Here is a 21,039-nt window from a genome sequence, read left to right on the forward strand (position 1 = left end):
AGGTCATAAAGAACTTGGGGTTTTAATTTAGCTACAGAGGACTTTAAAACAGGGATATGACCAGATTTAGGATATTGAAAGCTCATCTTGGCTGCTTTATGGAGGAGTGGGCAAGAATGAAGAAGGCAGGGAGACCAATTGAAAGATTATTCTGATAGTCCAGGTGAGATGTTGACGAGTTGGACTAAGATCGCAGAAGTGGGAATTGAGAGAAATTGTCATATTTGGGATATGTTTTTGAGGTTGTCTTGACATGAATTGCTCATGGATTGGTTATGGAGTGCAAGGGAAGGAAGTTTTTGGTTTGTCCAACTAGAAGGATAGCTGTACACTTAGATGAAAAGAATTGGAGGTGGTAGTGCGGTGTAGGTGTTGCATGTAGATTGGTAATTCTGTTTCAGGGCATATTAAATATCTTAAGTAGAGATGCAGTCGGACATACATAGCTGGAGCTCAAGGGAGAGATCTGGGCTGTAGATGGAAGTTTGAATATCATATAGTACCCATGTGATTGGTAGAGATGAACTGTATTAGTTTTGGTAGGGCTGCCATAACAAAGTACCATGAACTTTGTGCTTCAACAACATAAATTAATTTTCTCACAATTCTAGAGGCTACAGGTCCAAGATCAAGGAGTCAGCAGAATTGGTTTCTTCTGAGGCCTCTTTCAGCTTGGCTTATAGATGGCCTTTGTCTTTACATGGTCTTTCCTCTATGTGTGTTTATGTCCTAATGTCCTCTTTTTTTTTTTTTTTTTTTTTTTGCGGTACGCGGGCCTCTCACTGTTGTGGCCTCTGCCGTTGTGGAGCACAGGCTCCGGACACGCAGGCTCAGCGGCCATGGCTCACCGGCTCAGCTGCTCTGCGGCATGTGGGATCTTCCCGGACCGGGGCACGAACCCGTGTCCCCTGCATCGGCAGGCAGACTCTCAATCACTGTGCCACCAGGGAAGCCCATGTCCTCTTTTTATAAGAACACAGTAATATTGAATTAGGACCTACCCCAATGATCTCATTTTAATTTGGTTACCTCCTTAAAGACCCTATCTGCAAATACAGTCACATTCTGAGGTACTGGCTGTTAGGACTTCAGCATAAGAATTTAGGGGCGGGGGACACAATTAAGCCCATAACATGGCCTAAGGGGAGAATATAGCTAGAAGAGGACCAAAGGTAGATTCCTGCAGCACTTAAGCTTTTAAAGCTCAGAGGAGTAAGCTAGCAGAGAAGACTGAGGGCACTTAAGGTCAGAAAAGTCAGTAAGCATGGCTTAATTCTCTTAAAACCTAAAGAAGCTCTCTTAGAGACCTAAGAATAAAGGAAAGAAAAAAGAAGCAAAAAGATGGGAGAGAGGAAATTTACTGGGGATATTGAGAAGTAGAGTTTAAGAAAAGAACATAATGTGGTTAGAGGCAATTAAATAGGCTGGAACATTTTAGTTTGATTTGGTACAAATATAAAGACCCGGCATGTATTAATTTTACTGAATTGTTGCCTGAAATATTAAACCAGATTATATCTGTATTTCTTCCAGCTTCATAAAATTCTTGGAGATAAGGTGAACAATACTGCTGTAATTGAAAAGCAGGTGCTAGAACTTTGGGACAGACTGTATCATTCTTGGTTTGTAAAGGTAAGTTATTTTAGCTAAGGATTTCAGTTGTAAACTAATAGTGTCCTTTTATTTTATGGGCTCATTGACTAGGTAGGATTGTGTTAACATTGGGGTTTTATTTATTGACATTTTTAAGCTGCAAGTTCTTTTTTTTTTTTTTTTCTTTCTTTTACGGTATGCGGGCCTCTTACTGTTGTGGCCTCTCCCATTGTGGAGCACAGGCTCAGCGGCCATGGCTCACAGGCCCAGCCGCTCCGCGGCATGTGGGATCTTCCCGGACCAGGGCACGAACCCGTGTCCCCTGCATCGGCAGGCAGACTCTCAACCACTGCGCCACCAGGGAAGCCCAAGCTGCAGGTTCTTAAACCTCAGGTCACTAAAAGTCAGCTTGAATTGATGATTAGTCTCCATGGCAGAACCCACCAGTCTCTGGTGTATCAGTATTCCATCCTCTGTTCATTACCATCAACAGCATCCCATCCTCTAGACCAGATTTGTACAGTAGAAATGTAATGAATGCAAGTCATACATGTTAATTTTTCTAGTGGCCACATTTAAAAAAAAACTAGGACAGGTGAAATTAATTTTAATAATGTATTTTACTTAACCCAGTATACCGAATATATGTCATTTCCATATGGAATGAATAAAAAAAATTAATGAGGTTTTATATATATAATTTTTTCCATTTTTGGATTAGCCACATTTTAGGTACTCAGTAGCCATATGTGGGTAGTGGCTACTATTTGGGACAATACAGCTTCAGACTAAGAACTTTTCTCTTTGAGGAAGTGAAAATAGATCCAAAAGTTTAGAGAGATTTATTTTATTTTAAGTAAACCTTTAATGCTACTTGTGCTGATGTACTCCAATTTCAGAATTTATGACGAAAAATAGTATCATTTTTCATTAAATGTAAAAATGATGGTTTGAAAGCAGCTGGTTGTGCCAGGCTGTTCTGTACACTGCGTTGGCAAGGCCTGTGGGCCATTAGGAGCTGTGCTGTGGAAGATGCCCATCCAGGGGAAGGAGGTAGAGTGGGGCAGAGTTCGTGGTTGGTTTTTCCCTGGGTTGATCTAAACAGAAGAGAAACATAAATAAATCTCTTAACTTGGGGTTTGGGGGTAGGAGGGCTTGATTTAAATTTGAATTTGTTGCTCAGTGACCTGTTTGGCATTGTGTACTCCTGCCCCAGGAGGAGTCGAAGGAACAGTGATGGTTTTTGTGGCTTTCCAAAACTGGGAGTTAAAACTAACTGGGCGGGCTTCCCTGGTGGTGCAGTGGTTGAGAGTCCGCTTGCCGATGCAGGGGACACGGGTTCGTGCTCCGGTCCGGGAAGATCCCACATGCCACGGAGCAGCTGGGTCTGTGAGCCATGGCCGCTGAGCCTGCGCGTCTGGAGCCTGTGCTCCGCAACGGGAGAGGCCACAACAGTGAGAGGCCCGTGTACCGCAAAAAAAAAAAAAAAAAACTAACTGGGGGATCTCTGGGTAGATATCTGCTGAAGAGCCAGACTATTGGAAAGGTTGTATCCACTTCTTCTGCTGACTCTGGGGCTTCTGCTTACAGACAAACAGCTTTTACTGTCCCTCACCCCCTTTGAGCTTCACTTATGGGCCAGGGTGGTCAGTGTTTTAAAAGCATAGGTTTGTAAGTGGGTAAGTGCATTGCTTTCTTTACCTGTTTTACTAGGATCTAATGTCTTCATTGCATAATGAAGGCAGGCATCACAGTGCTGTTTGAAAAAAGTGCGAGAATGGAAACACAAGAATGTTAAGAATCTACTTCTATTTCTAAATTTTAACCTTACCAGTCACTTTGTTTATACATCACATCACTCTTTCAAATCTGTTATTCCTGCATTTCTGCCAATGTAATTCTCTTCCAGATAGACAAGCTACATTCCCCCCGACCCTTGTTTTCCCCTGTTTTATTGAGATATGATTGACGTATAACATTATATTGGTTTTAGCTGTACTTTTTCATATTTCCCCTCTGCTTCCTTTAGCGTGTATGGAGGAGTAATAAGAGAGATGAGCAAAGGAGGAAAAAAGCAAAACTGGGAGACCAAGAGAAAGGTTAGAGGGGCTAAAAGGGAAAAATAAGATGGAAGTATCTGCTGCGTTCCTGTTCAGTTGAACATACTGACGAGTAAAGTGTATTCATGAACGTACTTAGAAGGGAAGCTTTTAAGCTAGAATGAGACACAGTAACTAGAATGTAAACAGAAAAATATATTTCAGGTCTTTCGGTGGAGTTCTTTGTTGATTTCTTAAATAATAAAAAGTTTTTCACCTTTGTGCACTTACTAAATTGCTCAAGTGGACCTAAAACAAAATAGGCTATTTTTACCTCCTATTCTTTAGGTTAAGATGGAGATTTCATGTCTGAACTGTTCTATTCCATAGAATGTAACGCACTCTGGAAGGCTCAAAGGACACAAGATGCACATAAGTCGTCAGAATAGCTGGCTGGGAGACATTCTGGACTGGCAGGATATCGCTTCCTTTGTCCATGAGAACATTGAGACATTTCTTTCGGTAAGAAATAGTATTTATAGTTAAACTGGACTTAGAAACAAAAACAGAAACTCTAATTCCCAGTTTTCTTCACACACTGAAAGGCCTTTCGGTACCCTGTTTTTAATGCCATGACATTTACAGTTTGGAGAGTTCGAAATGCACTAGAAAGATGTCCAAAAGCCATAGGCCTCAGGTGTAACTCCCTGATGCCTCCTCTGTGGTTGAAGAGTAACCAAGAGATGCTGACTCAGGTAGCACACGTAATGCTGTGGCTCTCAGATTCTGAGATGGTATCCTTGTCCCCTAGGCTGACCAGAATGTTCCCAGTTGGACCACTAGAGAGGGAGCCACCTTTGGTGGGTGAAGCCCTTTGGCAGATGGAAATATGGTTCCAGTCACATTAGAGAGACTGGATGTTTAAAGGCTTCGCTTATTATCATCCCACCTGTCCTTCCCTCATGCACCACCCACCTCTGCCTTGTTTACCAAAGGATCAAAGGCAGCAAGGAACAGCTTGCCGTGTTGCCAAGTTTCAGCGACTATTCTTCATTCCATAGCCTACTTTGTGAGGTATCTTGGTCTGTGGCTTTTCACAGAGATGAGGAGACTTCTCTTGTGAATAAACGTGTAACTCTCATCATGTTAATAAAAGTGGAGGTTTGCTGTGCTAGATATTTTTAAAATTTAATTTTTATCAAAATAATAGATGACCATAGCTTAAAGTCAAAAATGTTTTAAGGTTTTTAATAAAAAATAGCAGTGACCCTGCTCTGTGCTTCCCCACTTCAGTCTCATTCTCCAAAAAGAGCTCTCAATTCTTTTAGCTTTCTCTGTGTATTTACCTCTAAATTTCTTAAATAATGTTTATGCTGCTCTTTCTTGGTTTTACAATATTATCTTTTGGCTTCCTAACATGGAAGATGAAGATACAAGTCCCTCAGTGCTTCCTTACAGCTCCCTTGGGGTTTTCTTACGACTCCTTTGGTCCCTTCACCCAGTCCCTTCACCCATCCCTGCACTCACATTTTCCCTTTCTCCCAATGGCCTAATGTAGCTACAACAGTTTGTAATTACATCTAGAAATTCATGTCCTTCAATTCTAAGAATGTTGTTTTTGATAATCCCTTCCCTCTGTTTTCTGTAGTCCAGTGGCTCTCAGATTTTGGTGTGAGGACTCCAAAGAGCTTTTGCTGATGTAGGTTCTATTGATACTTATTGTATTAGCAGTTAAAACTGAGAACTTTAGGGCTTCCCTGGTGGCGCAGTGGTTGAGAGTCCGCCTGCCGATGCAGGGGACACGGGTTCGTGCCCCGGTCCGGGAGGATCCCACATGCCGCGGAGCGGCTGGGCCCGTGAGCCATGGCTGCTAAGCCTGCGCGTCCGGAGCCTGCTCATCCGGAGCCTGTGCTCTGCAATGGGAGAGGCCACAACAGTGAGAGGCCCGCGTACTGCAAAACAACAACAACAACAACAAAAAAAACTGAGAACTTTAAAAATATTTATCAATTCACTAAAAAATAACGTTACTTGTTGACATGAAGGGCATGCTTGTTATGTCTGAAAAATAACCGTTTTCCAAAACAAAAAAAATGATTTAGTGTGAAGAGTGGCTTTCTTTACATTTTTGCAAACCTGTTTAATTTTGCAAACCTCATATTTGTTTCTGCATTCAGTCTGTTGGAATATGTTGTTTTGGTTGAAGTATATGAGGAAATCTAGCCTCACACAGATATGTAGCTGGAAAAGAGGGTAGTCTTTTAATAACCTTTTCAGATCATCGTGACTATTCTTTGGCACTGCACCAAAACTCAACAAATGGTATTTCTTAAAGGTTAGTTGCAGTGTAGAATTTGAAACCGTATCAGTGAACTTTTTCTACTCCCCTATATTAAGGTCCCTTGATCTATCTTGGCTAGGAATGGATCTTCTACCCTTACATGATTTTGTAATGTGCACTGGTCATTTGGAATATTGGTTCACTAATATCTAATTCTAAATATTGACACGTTTTGTTATACAGTATTAAAAAAAAGTTACATTCTTTAATATCACCACCTATCTCATCAGAACAAATTTTAAGAAACTGTCAAGGTCAGACCTTGATTGAACTTTTTGGTTTTATAATACCCAGCATCTCTTTCTTCTTTTCTGAACCTTTCTTCCTAATCCCTTTGAGTACATAGAAAAGTTACTAGATTGTTAGTGACTACCAGTCTACAATTAATGTATTCAGTTAATTTCTTAAGAATTACCACAGAGTATTTCCTATCAGTATGACCCAGAAACTATTTAAAAAATTTTTTTGATAAAAATTCCAAAGTGACTGAATTCCCCAAAAGAATGTTTGTAAAAATCACAAGTAAGGGCATTGTTGGTTTGTTTCTTAGAATCAGTGGCAGTATTCATTCATTCTTTATCCCATAAGGTCAAACAGTCAATCATGCATATTTTTGTAGGCATCATGAAGCATTTTCAAGATTTTATGTAAGGAGTTATTGTAAATGAAACTAGCCTGCCAAAGCCCTCTTATGAAGGCTGAGCTGAGGTTTGCAAGAAATGCTGAGGACAACAAAATATGCCTTTATAAGTGGTACATTTGAGGTAGGAAAGGAATGGATAGGCCTTTCATGGAGGAGATGGTATAACTTGAGCATATGACAAAAAACAGAACTTCTCTTCTGGAAAGGGCAGCAAAATAAAACCAGCCATTAGGAGTTCTGGTCCTAGGTCTAATTCCGCTTATTAGCTTCATGCCCTTGGGCAAGTTTTTAAAAATCTCTGAGCTTCGGTTTGTATATCTGTAAAATAAAGATGATATCATCTACATTGCTTCCCTCGCTGCATTGCTGTGAGGTTTATGCGAGCATTTTGAAAACTATAATGGAAGGTGTTTTTCTGATCATCTTGCTTCCTTGTTTTTCATTAAGAGGAAGGATAGTCCTCTTGGGGAGAATAATAGAACAGACATTATCATATGGGACTTTAAGTTCATGAAGAGATAGGAAATATCTATAACACACCTACGTGAAAACACGTAGGTGTGTTATAGATATTATACATCTTCTTTTAGTAATATTTAACATGTATTAACATCTGGTTTTAGTGAATTTGCAGGTGATGGATCAGGTGAACTCAATAGGTCTTGATATAGGGTCATTATCTGTCTGAGGAAAGGTTTTCAGCTGCAGAGCTCTGACCCCATCTGTTCATTTCTTTTATTGTGACTTTAGTGAAGTCATTGAAGTGACGCTTTTGTGTTTGTTGTTGGTTCTAAGTTGAAGATGGCCAGTCGGTGGGGGAGGTATAGCTAATCAGACTAATGTTAGAATTTCTTGGCCTGTGCTTGTGGTCCTACAAGCTACATACAACTACAGGTTGCATTCTGGCATATTCTCCTGTAGGTATTTTTTCTATGCGTGCCATTTTCATAGTTATAATCATGCTATAAATAAGCTTTTTTGTCCTGTTCTTTAAACTTAGCATTGTATCACAAAATATTTTTCTGTGTTATAATAGAGATTTTTTTTTTTTGCGGTACGCAGGCCTCTCACCGTTGTGGCCTCTCCCGTTGCGGAGTACAGGCTCTGGACGCGCAGGCTCAGCGGCCATGGCTCATGGGCCCAGCCGCTCCATGGCATGTGGGATCTTCCCGGATGGGGGCACGAACCCGTGTCCCCTGCATCGGCAGGCAGACTCTCAACCACTGCGCCACTAGGGAAGCCCAATAGAGATGTGTTTTGTTTTTTTTTTTTTTTTGCGGTACGCGGGCCTCTCACTGCTGTGGCCTCTCCCGTTGCGGAGCACAGGCTCAGCAGCCATGGCTCACGGGCCCAGCCGCTCCGCGGCATGTGGGATCTTCCCGGATCGGGGCACGAACCCGTGTCCCCTGCATTGGCAGGCGGACTCTCAACCACCGCGCCACCAGGGAAGCCCCAATAGAGATGTTTTAATGGCTGCCTGTTATTATTTGTAGTACATTCACCATAATTTACTTAACCATTTTCCTTACTAATCAACATTCAAATGTTTTCAGATAAAATAATACTCAGTTCTTGTTGTTTCAGTTTATGGTAGTAAAACACTCCATGAGAGCACACTAGACAGCTGTAGAAACTTCTTTCCTGAGGATGAGTTCTCATATTTAGCCTTCCCTCCTCGCCAGATCTTAGAGTCCCTGTGGATCGTGATGAGCCGGAATGTGAGCCTGCTCTTCACCACTGTCACCACGCTCCTGGCCATCCTCTTCTACAGCGGGACTGCCCTCCTCAACTTTGTTCTGTCTCTGGTATGTACACACAGATGAGTACGTGTCACACTCCTTCTGCAGTAAAGCATATTCTTGGTTCCATTTATGTTTCCTTCCTGTAGTTTCCAAATGTGATATTTTAGGAGGTACTGTCCTTTGTTTTGCAGATAATTTTCCTGACCACACTATTTTATCTGTTAAGTTCCAGTGATGAGTACTACAAGCCAGTGAAGTGGGTGATAAGCCTGACACCACTATCTCAGCCAGGTCCTTCTTCTAATATTATTGGCCAGTCTGTGGAAGAAGCTATCAGGTAGGGAAAAAATTTATGCTGTTCTTACTTCCTTCAGAAACTGCTCTCCATGAGAGGCCCATTTTTCTGTCTTGAGCCTTCCTGGTAACATTCAGTGCTAAGCTATTGAGGGACGCTGGTATTTTCAAATTTTTTTTTTTTTTTTTGCGGTACGTGGGCCTCTCACTGTTGTGGCCTCTCCCGTTGCGGAGCACAGGCTCCGGACGCGCAGGCTCAGCAGCCATGGCTCACAGGCCCAGCCGCTCCGCAGCATGTGGGATCTTCCCGGACCGGGACACGAACCTGTGTCCCCTGCATCGGCAGGCGGACTCTCAACCACTGCGCCACCAGGGAAACCCCTGGTATTTTCAGATTTTTAACATCTCCTTTGAGAGATTAATGTAAAACAGTTTTAATATCTTACTGTCAAGCCTGTGATGTACAAAGGTCTAATGGCCTGTCCCCAGGCCCTTGCTGCAGCTTCTAATCGTCACATAATTTGCTCGGGAGAAGCCCCTCCTGCACCCTGCACCACACATACACCTCAGCTTCTCTCAGAACCCTCCTTGTATTCTCAGGAATTCTAGCTTTGCTTGGGGAGGAGAGTAGGTGGCCTTCCTGTTTCTTCCTCTGTCGCTCTGCAGCCAGGCTGTGTCCTCTGCAGAGGGTAGTTTGGATACCGGAAATGCAAAATTTGGGGTTATTTCCAAGTCACGCGCTCTGTGTGTATCGCAGGTTCCAGCCAGAAATTTCCATCATGTCTTCTGGGGTCTATGTATTGCAGGCTTGATTTCTGAATGAGATGATTCTTCAGCTTTTATTCTTCATATCCTCTTTCCAAGTCACTGATGCCTTTTTCTTTTTCCTCTTCATCATGTCAGGTAGGGAGAGGCCTTTTGCAGCCTTGTCTCAGCTCCTTCCCAAAACTTTGTCCCTCATTGCTCTAACTCATTAATAAGACTCTACTTCATTTTGACTTCTTACGAATAGCTACTCAAATGAAATCCTCATGTTATCCATTAGAGCTCCTTTTTCTAATAAGCTGTTAGGTGGTCTAAAGCTTCTCTTGAATAGTGAATCTTTGGCTGGCATTTCTGTTTCCACATACTTTTAAGAAAATGGGAATTTCTTGAAACTAGTCTGCCACAGAAATGTTGATTTGACCTGATAATTCTGTCTGACTGATTTTGGCTTATTTTTTCACTGTGTTCATGTAACAGCTGGTGAGGATACCACTTTGATCTTTGGAAAACCCTTGGTTACATTCAAATAGCATGCATGCACCTAAAATATATTTTCTCTGGAAACTTTGCTAGGTTTTCTGTTTTTCCTCCTACTTTATTTGACAGTAGGTGGGATTAAAACCAAAAAAGCTCTTATCCCCTTTGGTGCTCCCAGGTATCCACATGGAGCCATCCATGTAAATATTCTGGGTTTGGGAGTATATTGTCTACTGTAACAGCTTTCAGGGTGAAGTTGTCTTCAGGAAAGATACTTGCTGGCTTTAGCATCCCTTCTAAGCCTATTTGACCATTGGTTTTCATCTTTATTAATCTATCAATAGATTAACTTTAGTGTATCTAAGTGACATCTGTCTCAAAAAAGTTTATGCAAATACTTTACCAAAAAGGAAAAATAACTATCTTCCCAATAGGATAAAGCTATGGAATCAGCCATATCAAAGGCTGCCATAATCCTCTAGTCAGTGTGACTTAAGCCAAGTCTTACAGAAAAGTATCTAGCTTGTCCATAAAGAACTTCAAGAAAGATACTTCTTTTTCCTGAAGTAACCTTTACTAGCACAGCTGGCCATCCTCTAAATGTCTGTCATTGAGTCATTTTTTTTTTATACCAAATATGCCACCTCCTTTGTTTTAAAGATTATTCTTTAATGTCATGGTTCCTTGGAACTGGTAAGCAGAGCTGTGATTTATACCTAAGTTCAGCTGATTGAGATCACACATTCTTCTGGTATACCATGATGCCTTCTTCCAGGAGATGGTTGGAACAAAAGATGATGAATTAAATTCGTGGTACTGTTACTCACATGGACACATGAGGCTGGCAGCTAAAAATTTAGTTCTTTGCAGAGAAAGACAAATATCACATGATATCGCTTATACGTAGAATCTAAAAAAAGGATACAAATGAACTTATTTACAAAACAAATAGAAAACAAATTTATGGTTACCAAGGCTGGAGGAAGGGTTAAATTAGGAGCTTGGGGTTAATAAAATACACACACTACTGTATGTAAAATAGATAACAAGGGCTTACTGTATAGCACAGGGAACTATACTCAATATCTTGTAATAACCTATAATGGAAAAGAATGTAAAAAAGAATATATATATTCATATATATGTATAACTGAATCTTTGTATAACTTTGTTATATATGTATAACTGTACACTTTACACCTGAAACTAACAGAACATTGTAAGTCAACTATATTTCAATAAAAATTTAAAAAAATTAGGTCTTTGGTTCAGGAAGGAGTTTGAGGTTAGAGAGCGTACAGTCATCTACATAGATATGAGGAAATATATGTCTTTTCACAGGTTAGATTTGCTTTATCTTCTTGGGATTGTACACACTAATTATGTACTATAAGAATAGCCCATGTCTTGGTTCTAATGTATACTCGTACAAAAACCATTCATTTTATCTTATTTTTTTAAATTTGTTTTTAACTTTTTATTTTGTATTGGAGTATAGCCGATTAACAATGCTGTGATAGTTTCAGGTGCAGAGCAAAGGTTAATGTTTTTTTATTGTGGTAAAAGTCACATAGAGGACTTATTTTTAATACAGAAAAAAAATTAACAACCAACACTACAATCCTAATTGTTCTCAAAATTGATAGATTTCTGTGAGTCTGAAAAATATGGTACAGACGAGATAACTTGTTATATAGGCTGGGCCATTTTTCTAACCACAGCTATATCAAGTTATATAAATTATAGATTGTAATTCAGGTTGATTTTTAGCAGCCTGAGTGCTTTTTATTTCTTTACTGGGTCAAATTCAAGGCTTAAAATATACAGTCATACATAGATACCTCTGAAGAACTTTCTCATATATGTAAGATAACAATGAGTTCTAGTTCTACAAGCTCCTGTCAGTTTTTTCATTCTTAAGGATTATGTTCAAGATGGAATATGTTTCTTCATGGAGAAAGATTTTAAGAGGGAAAATATTATACAAATGATCATGAAAATATTATCATCATGCCCTGAGACTGAAGTTTAGTGTGTGAATTATCAGTGATGTCAGGTTTTATAAGCATCAGTCATTAGTTGTCATCAATGTTGCAGTTAAGTGAATTATTAAACTCATTTTATATGATCCATTAATAAGTTAAAAGTGGAATTGAAATTGGGAGTTAACTGCATGTCCAGACAGTGAAAGTGTCTTTGTTCTTCAAGCTTTGCCTTCTGAAATATGTGGCTACTAGATAATCACTGTCTCATTGAATTTCTAAACCTTAGTTATTTTTCTCCATTCTGAATGAGTATTCTTCTAAACCGAATACATTTGTGATTGGGTTTTCATTTCATGAATTTTTGAGTTAGTGGCATGCATCCGTTACCCCTAAACCATTTTCCTCCCCTTAGAGCATGTTGTGTCCTGAATGTTTGCATCACACCCTTCTTCCCCGATGCTCCATTCTGCTTGCTCTGGTGGAGATATTGCACATTACTAAGTTGCATGTTGTCACGGCCTCAGTGCAATTTAGTGTGTGTGATATTTTCACATGAGTGCATGCACACGGGTAGGGCTCTTGCTTGTGGGATTACAGCTTTTCAGGGCCGGTGGGTGGGAGTCCTAGTGATGAATTTGATGGGAGAATGTGTGTACTGTGAGATTTTCGGTGAACATGCTTCCCTCCAGTTTTGCAGAATTAAAAGTATTTGGGTTAAAAAAAATAAATCAGCGTCGATCATTGAGTAAATCAGTATTTCCACATTTTACTGGAAATATTAAATATTCATTAGAAAGAAATTCTTGTGGATTGAAGGTTATAAACATTATTTGTTTAAATTAAAATGTATAAGGAAGAGTTTAAAGCTGTAAGAAAATATATTTTCATTTATTTGAAGAGATCTCCTAACGCTGAAATAGAGAGGCAGAATCTCTTATGCATGTTTGGGAAAATTAAAATTAGTAGAGTTCTTAAATAATAACCAAGTCAGTAAATATAATGCCTTTTTAACCTACTTGATTAAAGATCAGTTTAATAAGCTTAAACCTTTGCTTCAAGTTTCCAAGAGAAATGACTTTTAAAAACTTTGTCTTGTATTTAGTTTCTCTTTGTGGTGCTTTAAAAATTGCTAAGTTCATTTTAATGAACTTAGGCTCATAATAGAACTAGTGTTGAGATACAAATGTTTGCTATTTGCGTATGTAATTGAAACAACCTCTTGTTGATTTTTTAAATTAGCACTAGAGTAAGTATCCACGATCGGTAGGCACTGTCAAAGACACAAAACAACGTGTTAATTAAATAAAAATATTGAATTAGTATTTACTGCTGCCAAGGACTCCACACGATTTAATGTGATGCCATGGTCGTACGCTTGTGTGTGTGATTCACAGTTACTTCCAGTGGGGATGGAAGGCGTCTGTGGGAGCAGCTCTCCCTGAGCCCCTCACCAGCACGCTAGGTCTGCGTGCACAGCGTGACCATTCCCCTCTGGAATGGAAATCCAGTGTCAACCAAGTTTCTGTACCTTTTACTGTGGAGCTGGGTCTCTGGGGTGGCTAGTGAATCAGGAAAGGGAGGGGGTTGTAATGAAGGGATCCCTGATTGGTCATTTTATACGCGGGGTCTCTGAACATGCCTGCCCTCTCCACTAGCTCACCTTCTACTTGAGGTGCACTGTGTGGCAGTGAGGGTAGACTACTGTTGTTCCCTGGGGAATGATAGTCTAATAGTCTTCCTGTCTGACCTTTAGAAAGAAAAGAGGGCAGAACCAGTGTAAGGAAATGTCAGGAGTAGGCAGAATTTGATTGTGGACTCTTTACTCTCCTTTTCTTTCTTTTCCCTTAGACTGTGCTTCCTACTTGTTTGTGGTCTAGGGCCCTGTGTACCCTGAGGGCACAGAGCTTCTTGACTATGGTTTTTCATTCTCCCCACCCATGTCCTTGCTTCAAGTCTCACTCCATTAAAAGCAAGTCATCTGATGAAATCCTGAGTTGGCTGGCTAGTTCTCTCTCACTCAGTTTGGAAAAGTAACACAAATACTCTTTCGGTCAGAAATGAGAGGGCGCTGAGAGCAGAAGTAAAAAATTTGTGAAAACAACAGTTTCATCTCAGAGTTTATAAAGGGTAAACACAGAGCGCTGGTTAAGAATTAAAATTCTAACCAATCATTTGAAGTCAATTTAGGTCTCTGGTACAGAAGAGTTAGATATGTAGTTGTGTAAACGAGGCCGGGACACACAAACCTTTATGTGTCATAATTATACAAGTATAATTACACTTAGACAAAAAGCTGATTGTGTATCAACTTGGAACTTTTATTCACAGAGAGGTATGCTTAGATGAGGCCTAACTGGATGGCATGCGCTATGGCCTGCCTTCAGTAGAGGGGACCCCTGCCTTGTAACAGTCTCCATATGGCACGGGGCAGGGGAACATCTATAGGACTGTCTGACAGTGGAAGGTCTCTGAGTGAGGATGTGGCCTTGTTAGAAAGGGGGAGCCTCCAGCTCAGGGGTTGGTGTCAGTCTCATCTGTTGAGCTAAATCAGGCCTGCTGAGCCAGATTAACTGAGCTACCGAAAGAGGGGAGGAAAAGAGCCTCCTGATTCTTCTGAATTTGATTCTCCAACTGCTGAGTGCTGGGAAAGCCTGGAGATGTAGTTAGAGAACAACTCTCAGTCTTTAAAGCGTCACTGAAAAGAGGTGTCTTAGAAGGTGGAGCACACGCAGATATTCTTCCACTCAAAAGAAAAGATTGGGACTTCCCTGGTGGTCCAGTGGTAAAGAATCCGCCTTCCAGTGCAGGGGACTCGGGTTCGATCCCTGGTCAGGGAACTAAGATCCCACATGCTGCGGGGCAGCTACGCTCGTGCGCCACAACTAGTGAGCTCACACGCCTCAACGAGAGAGCCTGTGTGCCACAAGCTACAGAGCTCACATGCCCTGGAGCCCGTGTGCCACAACTAGAGAGAGAAAACCCCACACACCACAACTAGAGAGATGCCCGTGCGCCACAACGAAAGATCCCGCATGCCTCAGCCAAGACCCCGTGTTCCACAACTAAGACCCGACGCAGCCAAATAAATAAATTAAATAAATAAATATTAAAAAAAAAAGATTGAGGTGGATAGTGGAGGAAGACTGTATGCTACATGCATATGAGACTGGTGAACTTGATACCTGATAACAGTAGCTCCAATAATAGCCACTGTTATTGAGCACCAAGTGTGTGTCAGGTTAGTTACTGGGGACTCCAGATGCGTTGTCATTTAGCTTTTCATGAGCTGAATTGTTCTTTCTGCCAGCATCCACCCACGTAATACTATAAGTATGAAGTTTAAGCCTTACACCTGGAGGAGATGTGGTGTGAGGTAGCAGGCAGTAACTTCTGGCTGGGTGTCCATAGACTATAGGTTTTCTCTGAATGGAGAGAGAAAAACAGTAGCTAACGTTTCTTTAAAATGTTAAACAGATATCATATTACCCAGCATCTTCACTCTAAGGCATTTACTGAAAAGCAGTGAAAGCATATGACCAAAACTTGTGCTTAAATGTTCATAGCAGCATTATTCACAATAGCCCCAAACTGGAAATAGCCCAAATGCCCATCAGCTGGTGAATGGATAAACAAATTGTGGTATATCCAGATAATGGAATACTACTCAGCAATTTAAAAGGAACAAACTACTGTGTGGATGAACCTCAAAAGCATTGTACTAGGTTAAGGAAACCAAACACCAAAAGCTGTGTAATGACAGTGGGAACGTACTTGACACTACTGAACTGTACACTTAAAAACGGTTAAATAGTAAGTTTCATGTTATGTATATTTTACCACATTTCTTTTTAAAAGGTACGTAATGTATGATTCTGTTAGTACAAAATTCTAGAAAAGGCAAAACTGTAGTGACAAAGCATATCTAGTGGCTGTCAGAGACCAGGGCTCAGGGAGGGATTCACTATAACAGGGCATGAGGAAACTTTTTGGGAATGATGCTAACGTTCTATATTTTGATTCTGGTGGTAGTTAGGCAACTGTATACATTTGTCAAAATCCACGGAATCATATGCTTAAAGTTGGTGAGTTTTATTGTTGGTAAATTATAGTTCAATAAAACTTATGTAGAAGAAAGAGAGGAGAAAAAATGGCTAGGAATTTGAAGGAGTTAAAAAATTCTCTTAGTAAATTATTAGAAGATTTTTCTCTGCTTTCTAAAAAACTGTGTGCCAGATCATAAGGTAGGGGAAATATATTGTCTTTACTTCCCTCATTGGGATACATGAAAATGTTTAGTTACTGCGAACAATAGGTAGTGCATTTAGGGTCTACAAAATTACTTAAAAGTTGCCTTAGCGAGAATATTACCAACAGTCAATATTCCCAGAGCTAGAAGGAGACTGTTCTCCTACGAGTGGTCCTTTCTGGATTGAGCTTTGCTTACTTGCCACCTAGAGGGGTGATTCAGTTGTGGTATTCCATTGCACTTTTTTTTTTTTTTTTAGAATCAGTTAAGATTCATTGAATTCTTACTATGTCCAAGGTTTATGATAAATACTTTACTTTTTTTTTAACATCTTTATTGGAGTATAATTGCTTTACAATGGTGTGTTAGTTTCTGCTTTATAACAAAGTGAATCAGTTATACATATACATATGTTCCCATATCTCTTCCCTCTTGGCGTCTCCCTCCCTCCCACCCTCCCTATCCCACCCCTCTAGGTGGTCACAAACCACCTAGCTGATCTCCCTGTGCTATGCGGCTGCTTCCCACTAGGTATCTATTTTACATTTGGTAGTGTATATATGTCCATGCCACTCTCTCACTTTGTCACAGCTTACCCTTCCCCCTCCCCATATCCTCAAGTCTATGCTCTAGTAGGTCTGTGTCTTTATTCCCATTTTAACCCTAGGTTCTTCATGACATTTTTTTTCCCTTAGATTCCATATATATGTATTAGCATACAGTATTTGTCTTTCTCTTTCTGACTTACTTCACTCTGTATGACAGACTCTAGGTCTATCCACCTCACTACAAGTAACTCAATTTCATTTCTTTTTATGGCTGAGTAATATTCCATTGTATATATGTGCCACATCATCTTTATCCATTCATCTGTTGATGGACACTTAGGTTGCTTCCATGTCCTGGCTATTGTAAATAGAGCTGCAATGAACATTGTGGTACATGACTCTTTTTGAATTATGGTTTTCTCAGGATATATGCACAGTAGTGGGATTGCTGGGTCGTATGGTAGTTCTATTTGTAGTTTTTTAAGGAACCTCCATACTGTTCTCCATAGTGGCTGTATCAATTTACATTCCCACCAACAGTGCAAGAGTGTTCCCTTTTCTCCACACCCTCTCCAGCATTTATTGTTTCTAGATTTTTTGATGATGGTCATTCTGACCGGTGTGAGGTGATATCTCATTGTAGTTTTGTTTTGCATTTCTCTAATGATTATTGATGTTGAGCATCTTTTCATGTGTTTGTTGGCAATCTGTATATCTTCTTTGGAGAAATGTCTGTTAAGGTCTTCTGCCCATTTTTGGATTGGGTTGTTTGTTTTTTTGTTATTGAGCTGCATGAGCTGCTTGTAAATTTTGGAGGTTAATCCTTTGTCAGTTGCTTCATTTGCAAATATTTTCTCCCATTCTGAGGGTTGTCTTTTGGTCTTGTTTATGGTTTCCTTTGCTGTGCAAAAGCTTTTAAGTTTCATTAGGCCCCATTTGTTTATTTTTGTTTTTATTTCCATTTCTCTAGGAGGTGGGTCAAAAAGGATCTTGCTGTGATTTATGTCATAGAGCGTTCTGCCTATGTTTTCCTCTAAGAATGTGATAGTGTCTGGCCTTACATTTCCATTGCACTTTGATGTCAACTTATTTTTGGCTTAAAAATTTTAAAACACCGTAAGTTTGATCGAAATATCACATCTATATCTTTTCTCACCAGCCCCCCTTCCCCATTCTAGTCAGATTCTGTACTTTTTTTCTTAGACTTTGTGCTCATTAATCTTTCCATGATATTTGATATTATTATTCCCTCATTCTCAAAAGCTTCCTTCTCCCTTGCTCTCTGGGAATAGTGTACTCTAGTGATTTTCTTTCTACTAGAGAAATGATTTCATTATCTCTTTGGCTGGTGTATCTTTGTCCTTAGGTCCCTTATGAGAACAGAGCTCATTGCCCCATTCTTTCTAGGCTTGCCCCTTGGGATATCTTACCCTATCCTATGATTATTTGGTGTATCTCAAATTTCTTGTCCCAAGGTCGCTATTAAACCTTGTCTCTTATTTCCAGCTACCTCCAGGGTATTTATTTTCATCATCCTTTTTCGACTTAACACTGCCCAAACTAAACATGTTCCCTTTTCTTCCATGTCCTCGCCCATTCTGGGGTTCTCCATGACTTTGAGACACTGCCATTCTTTCTCCCTCAGGTTTAAAACTGAATCTCTCGTGTTCTTTTTTTCCTCCATGTCTTCTAATCAGTTACTGTTCAGATCTTTTATATTTCCTGTGGGCTATCTCCCTTACTTTAAGTCTTTTGGTATCTCTTTAGCCTGTGTCCTTATTGTTAGAGAGCCTACGGCACTTTTTTCAGTGAAAGCTGCTGGTCAGTATGACAAGGTTTCACAATTTTGAGAGCCACTCTGTCCCCAAATGCATGTCTCAGAACCCTGTGAAATGACTGAGTCACTGGATTCCAGAGTTTGACTTACTCTCCCAGTACACCTCTTGGGATGCTTTGGAAAATCTTGGTGTGTCCTTTTGTGTGTACAGTGTTACATTGCTGCCACCGTCTCTGCTTTTTTAAATCACAAACAGCTTTTCCTTCTCTCATGAGTATATAAGCGTGCGTCCCGTGCACCCCACAGATTCCTGTTTTTTGTAACTTTGTGATACCTTGGGATAACTTCAGATTTGCTGCCTTTGTGCTCTCCCTGAGCAGTTCCTTATTTCTCCTCCTTATACAGTACTACCTTAACCTTCCAACTGAAAAGCAAAAATGAAGTACCTGAGATTGCGTATTTTCATTCCTATTAATCACGGAATATGTCTGTCTGTTTTTACACCTCTTGTATTTTCCTCTCTGATTTTACTTCGGAATTAATAAGATTTTTTTGTAAATTCTCACCCAATGACCTGCATTCTTTGATAGCATTTTTATAAGTTACTTTGTAGGTTGGGTTGCATGGTTTAAGATGTGTGGGAGCATTTTGTTAACGAGAAGAAGGACTGATGAAGTACCGGCTATAGTATTCCTCACTTGCTCCTCCCAAAGGGGAGGGCTGGCCACAGCCTGGATGTCTCCAAATTTAACTACATCCTCAGAAATAAGATATTCACACTTATTTTTCTTTCTCTTTATTTTGGTGGTGAGCGATCTGCTTTAGAAGTGAAGAGTTGATGAGTTATTTCAGTGAATAGGGTATTTTAAGGTGTTTTATTTCAGTTATCTTTTCATTAGAGAAATTTAAAGAACAGTTTAGTAAATCTATTTCAAGTTTTCAATACAAGATTTTTATGTTTCTCTGAAATAAAATGAAAAAAGCATTCTCAGGCCATTGGAAAAATTGAAGCTATTATCAGATTTGGATAAAGTAGCCAGAAGCCTAGGAATATTGATTTTTCTGAATCACAGTATGATACTGTGTTTATTTTCTTTCCCTTTTATCTTTGGACGTTCTAGAGGGGTGTTTGATGCTTCCCTCAAAATGGCTGGCTTCTACGGACTATACACCTGGCTGACTCATACTATATTTGGCATCAATATTGTCTTCATACCATCAGGTAACAACTGTATCATAACTTCTGCTGTCCTCTATTTAAGGAACATTAAGCCATTTTACATATACTGTCAGCTTCCTTAAATTTAAAGTGCTAAATTTTGAGATCTGATCTAGTCCAGATTAGGAGCAGAAATATGATCTGGAATGTTTATTTATTGCTGTATCCCCAGTAGTTAAAACAATACCCAGCACATAGGAAGCACTGCATAAATAACAAATACTTATTTGTTAATTGATCATACTGTTCTGGAAAGGGATGAGTGTAAAGTAAGGTCCTTCAGTTAGCAGGGTTATTTTTGGTGTTTTTATTGAAATTACACTTCATTTTTATTAGAAAGAAGCAAGGTAAAGAATATACGTTCTTATCCGAGATTTAGAAACTAATTTCTGATTTGGCTTTGGAATCAGTACAGATATTTGACCAGTGCTCTATAGTTATATCATAGGACTGTACAGTTGTCCTTTGGTATCCCTGAGGGTATGGTTTCAGGACCCCCTGAGGATACCAAATTCTGTGGATGCTCAGGTCCTTTGGCCCTCTGTATTTGCAGGTTCCACATCTGAGGATATGGAGGGCCACCTGCATACGTATTAACTAACCATTGATTGAGAATAACAACTGTGGGACACTAAAATTTTGTTGCTTAAGAACAGATTCATGAAGTAAACACACACTTCAGAAAGATTTTCATGATCCAGTTTGAAGATCTTGGACCTCATTCAACTAGCAAATTCAGTTAAACAGGGCATATCATTCCCCTAAAATTTGAGTTTGTATTTGTTTAACTTGTTCTGGTGGAAATTTTTAAGTAGTAGGAGCTAGTGATTAGATTCTGCTGTCTTGTTATTGCTTTGCTGATGATAAGTTGCTTTTTCTTCTTTTAATCTTTATTAGCTTTAGCAGCAATCCTTGGAGCAGTGCCATTTCTAGGCACATATTGGGCAGCAGTACCTGCAGTTCTAGACCTGTGGCTTACACAAGGCTTAGGATGCAAAGCCATCTTACTGTTGGTTTTTCATCTCTTGCCAACATACTTTGTAGATACTGCCATCTATTCTGATATATCAGGGTAAGTATTCCACAGAACTTCTGAAGTTGGTGATGAATGATATCCAGGAATTTCTTTGGCCTTTTTTTTTTTTTTTTTTTTTTTTTTTTGGTACGCGGGCCTCTCACTGTTGTGGCCTCTCCCGTTGCGGAGCACAGGCTCCGGATGCACAGGTTCAGCGGCCATGGCTCACGGGCCCAGCCTCTCCGCGGCATGTGGGATCTTCCTGGACTGGGGCACAAACCCATGTCCCCTGCATCGGCAGGTGGACTCTCAACCACTGTGCCACCAGGGAAGCCCTCTTTGGCCTTTTTTAAGA

The 21,039-nt window shown here is 40.0% G+C and overlaps 1 protein-coding gene across 2 annotated transcripts in view; it reads left to right on the forward strand.

Moving 5' to 3' along the window:
* The window catches only part of TMEM245 (transmembrane protein 245), a 104,450-nt gene that overhangs the window by 62,274 nt on the left and 21,137 nt on the right, over window positions 1–21,039 (forward strand). For both annotated transcript variants that reach the window (XM_060300652.2, XM_030859075.3), the window contains 6 exons: window positions 1,534–1,632; window positions 4,023–4,154; window positions 8,299–8,421; window positions 8,550–8,695; window positions 19,572–19,672; window positions 20,567–20,741. In XM_060300652.2, coding sequence (XP_060156635.1) covers window positions 1,534–1,632; window positions 4,023–4,154; window positions 8,299–8,421; window positions 8,550–8,695; window positions 19,572–19,672; window positions 20,567–20,741 — 776 coding nt within the window. The remainder of the gene's footprint in view (window positions 1–1,533; window positions 1,633–4,022; window positions 4,155–8,298; window positions 8,422–8,549; window positions 8,696–19,571; window positions 19,673–20,566; window positions 20,742–21,039) is intronic.

Source organism: Globicephala melas, chromosome 6, assembly GCF_963455315.2.
Source record: "Globicephala melas chromosome 6, mGloMel1.2, whole genome shotgun sequence".
Lineage (NCBI taxonomy): Eukaryota > Metazoa > Chordata > Mammalia > Artiodactyla > Delphinidae > Globicephala > Globicephala melas.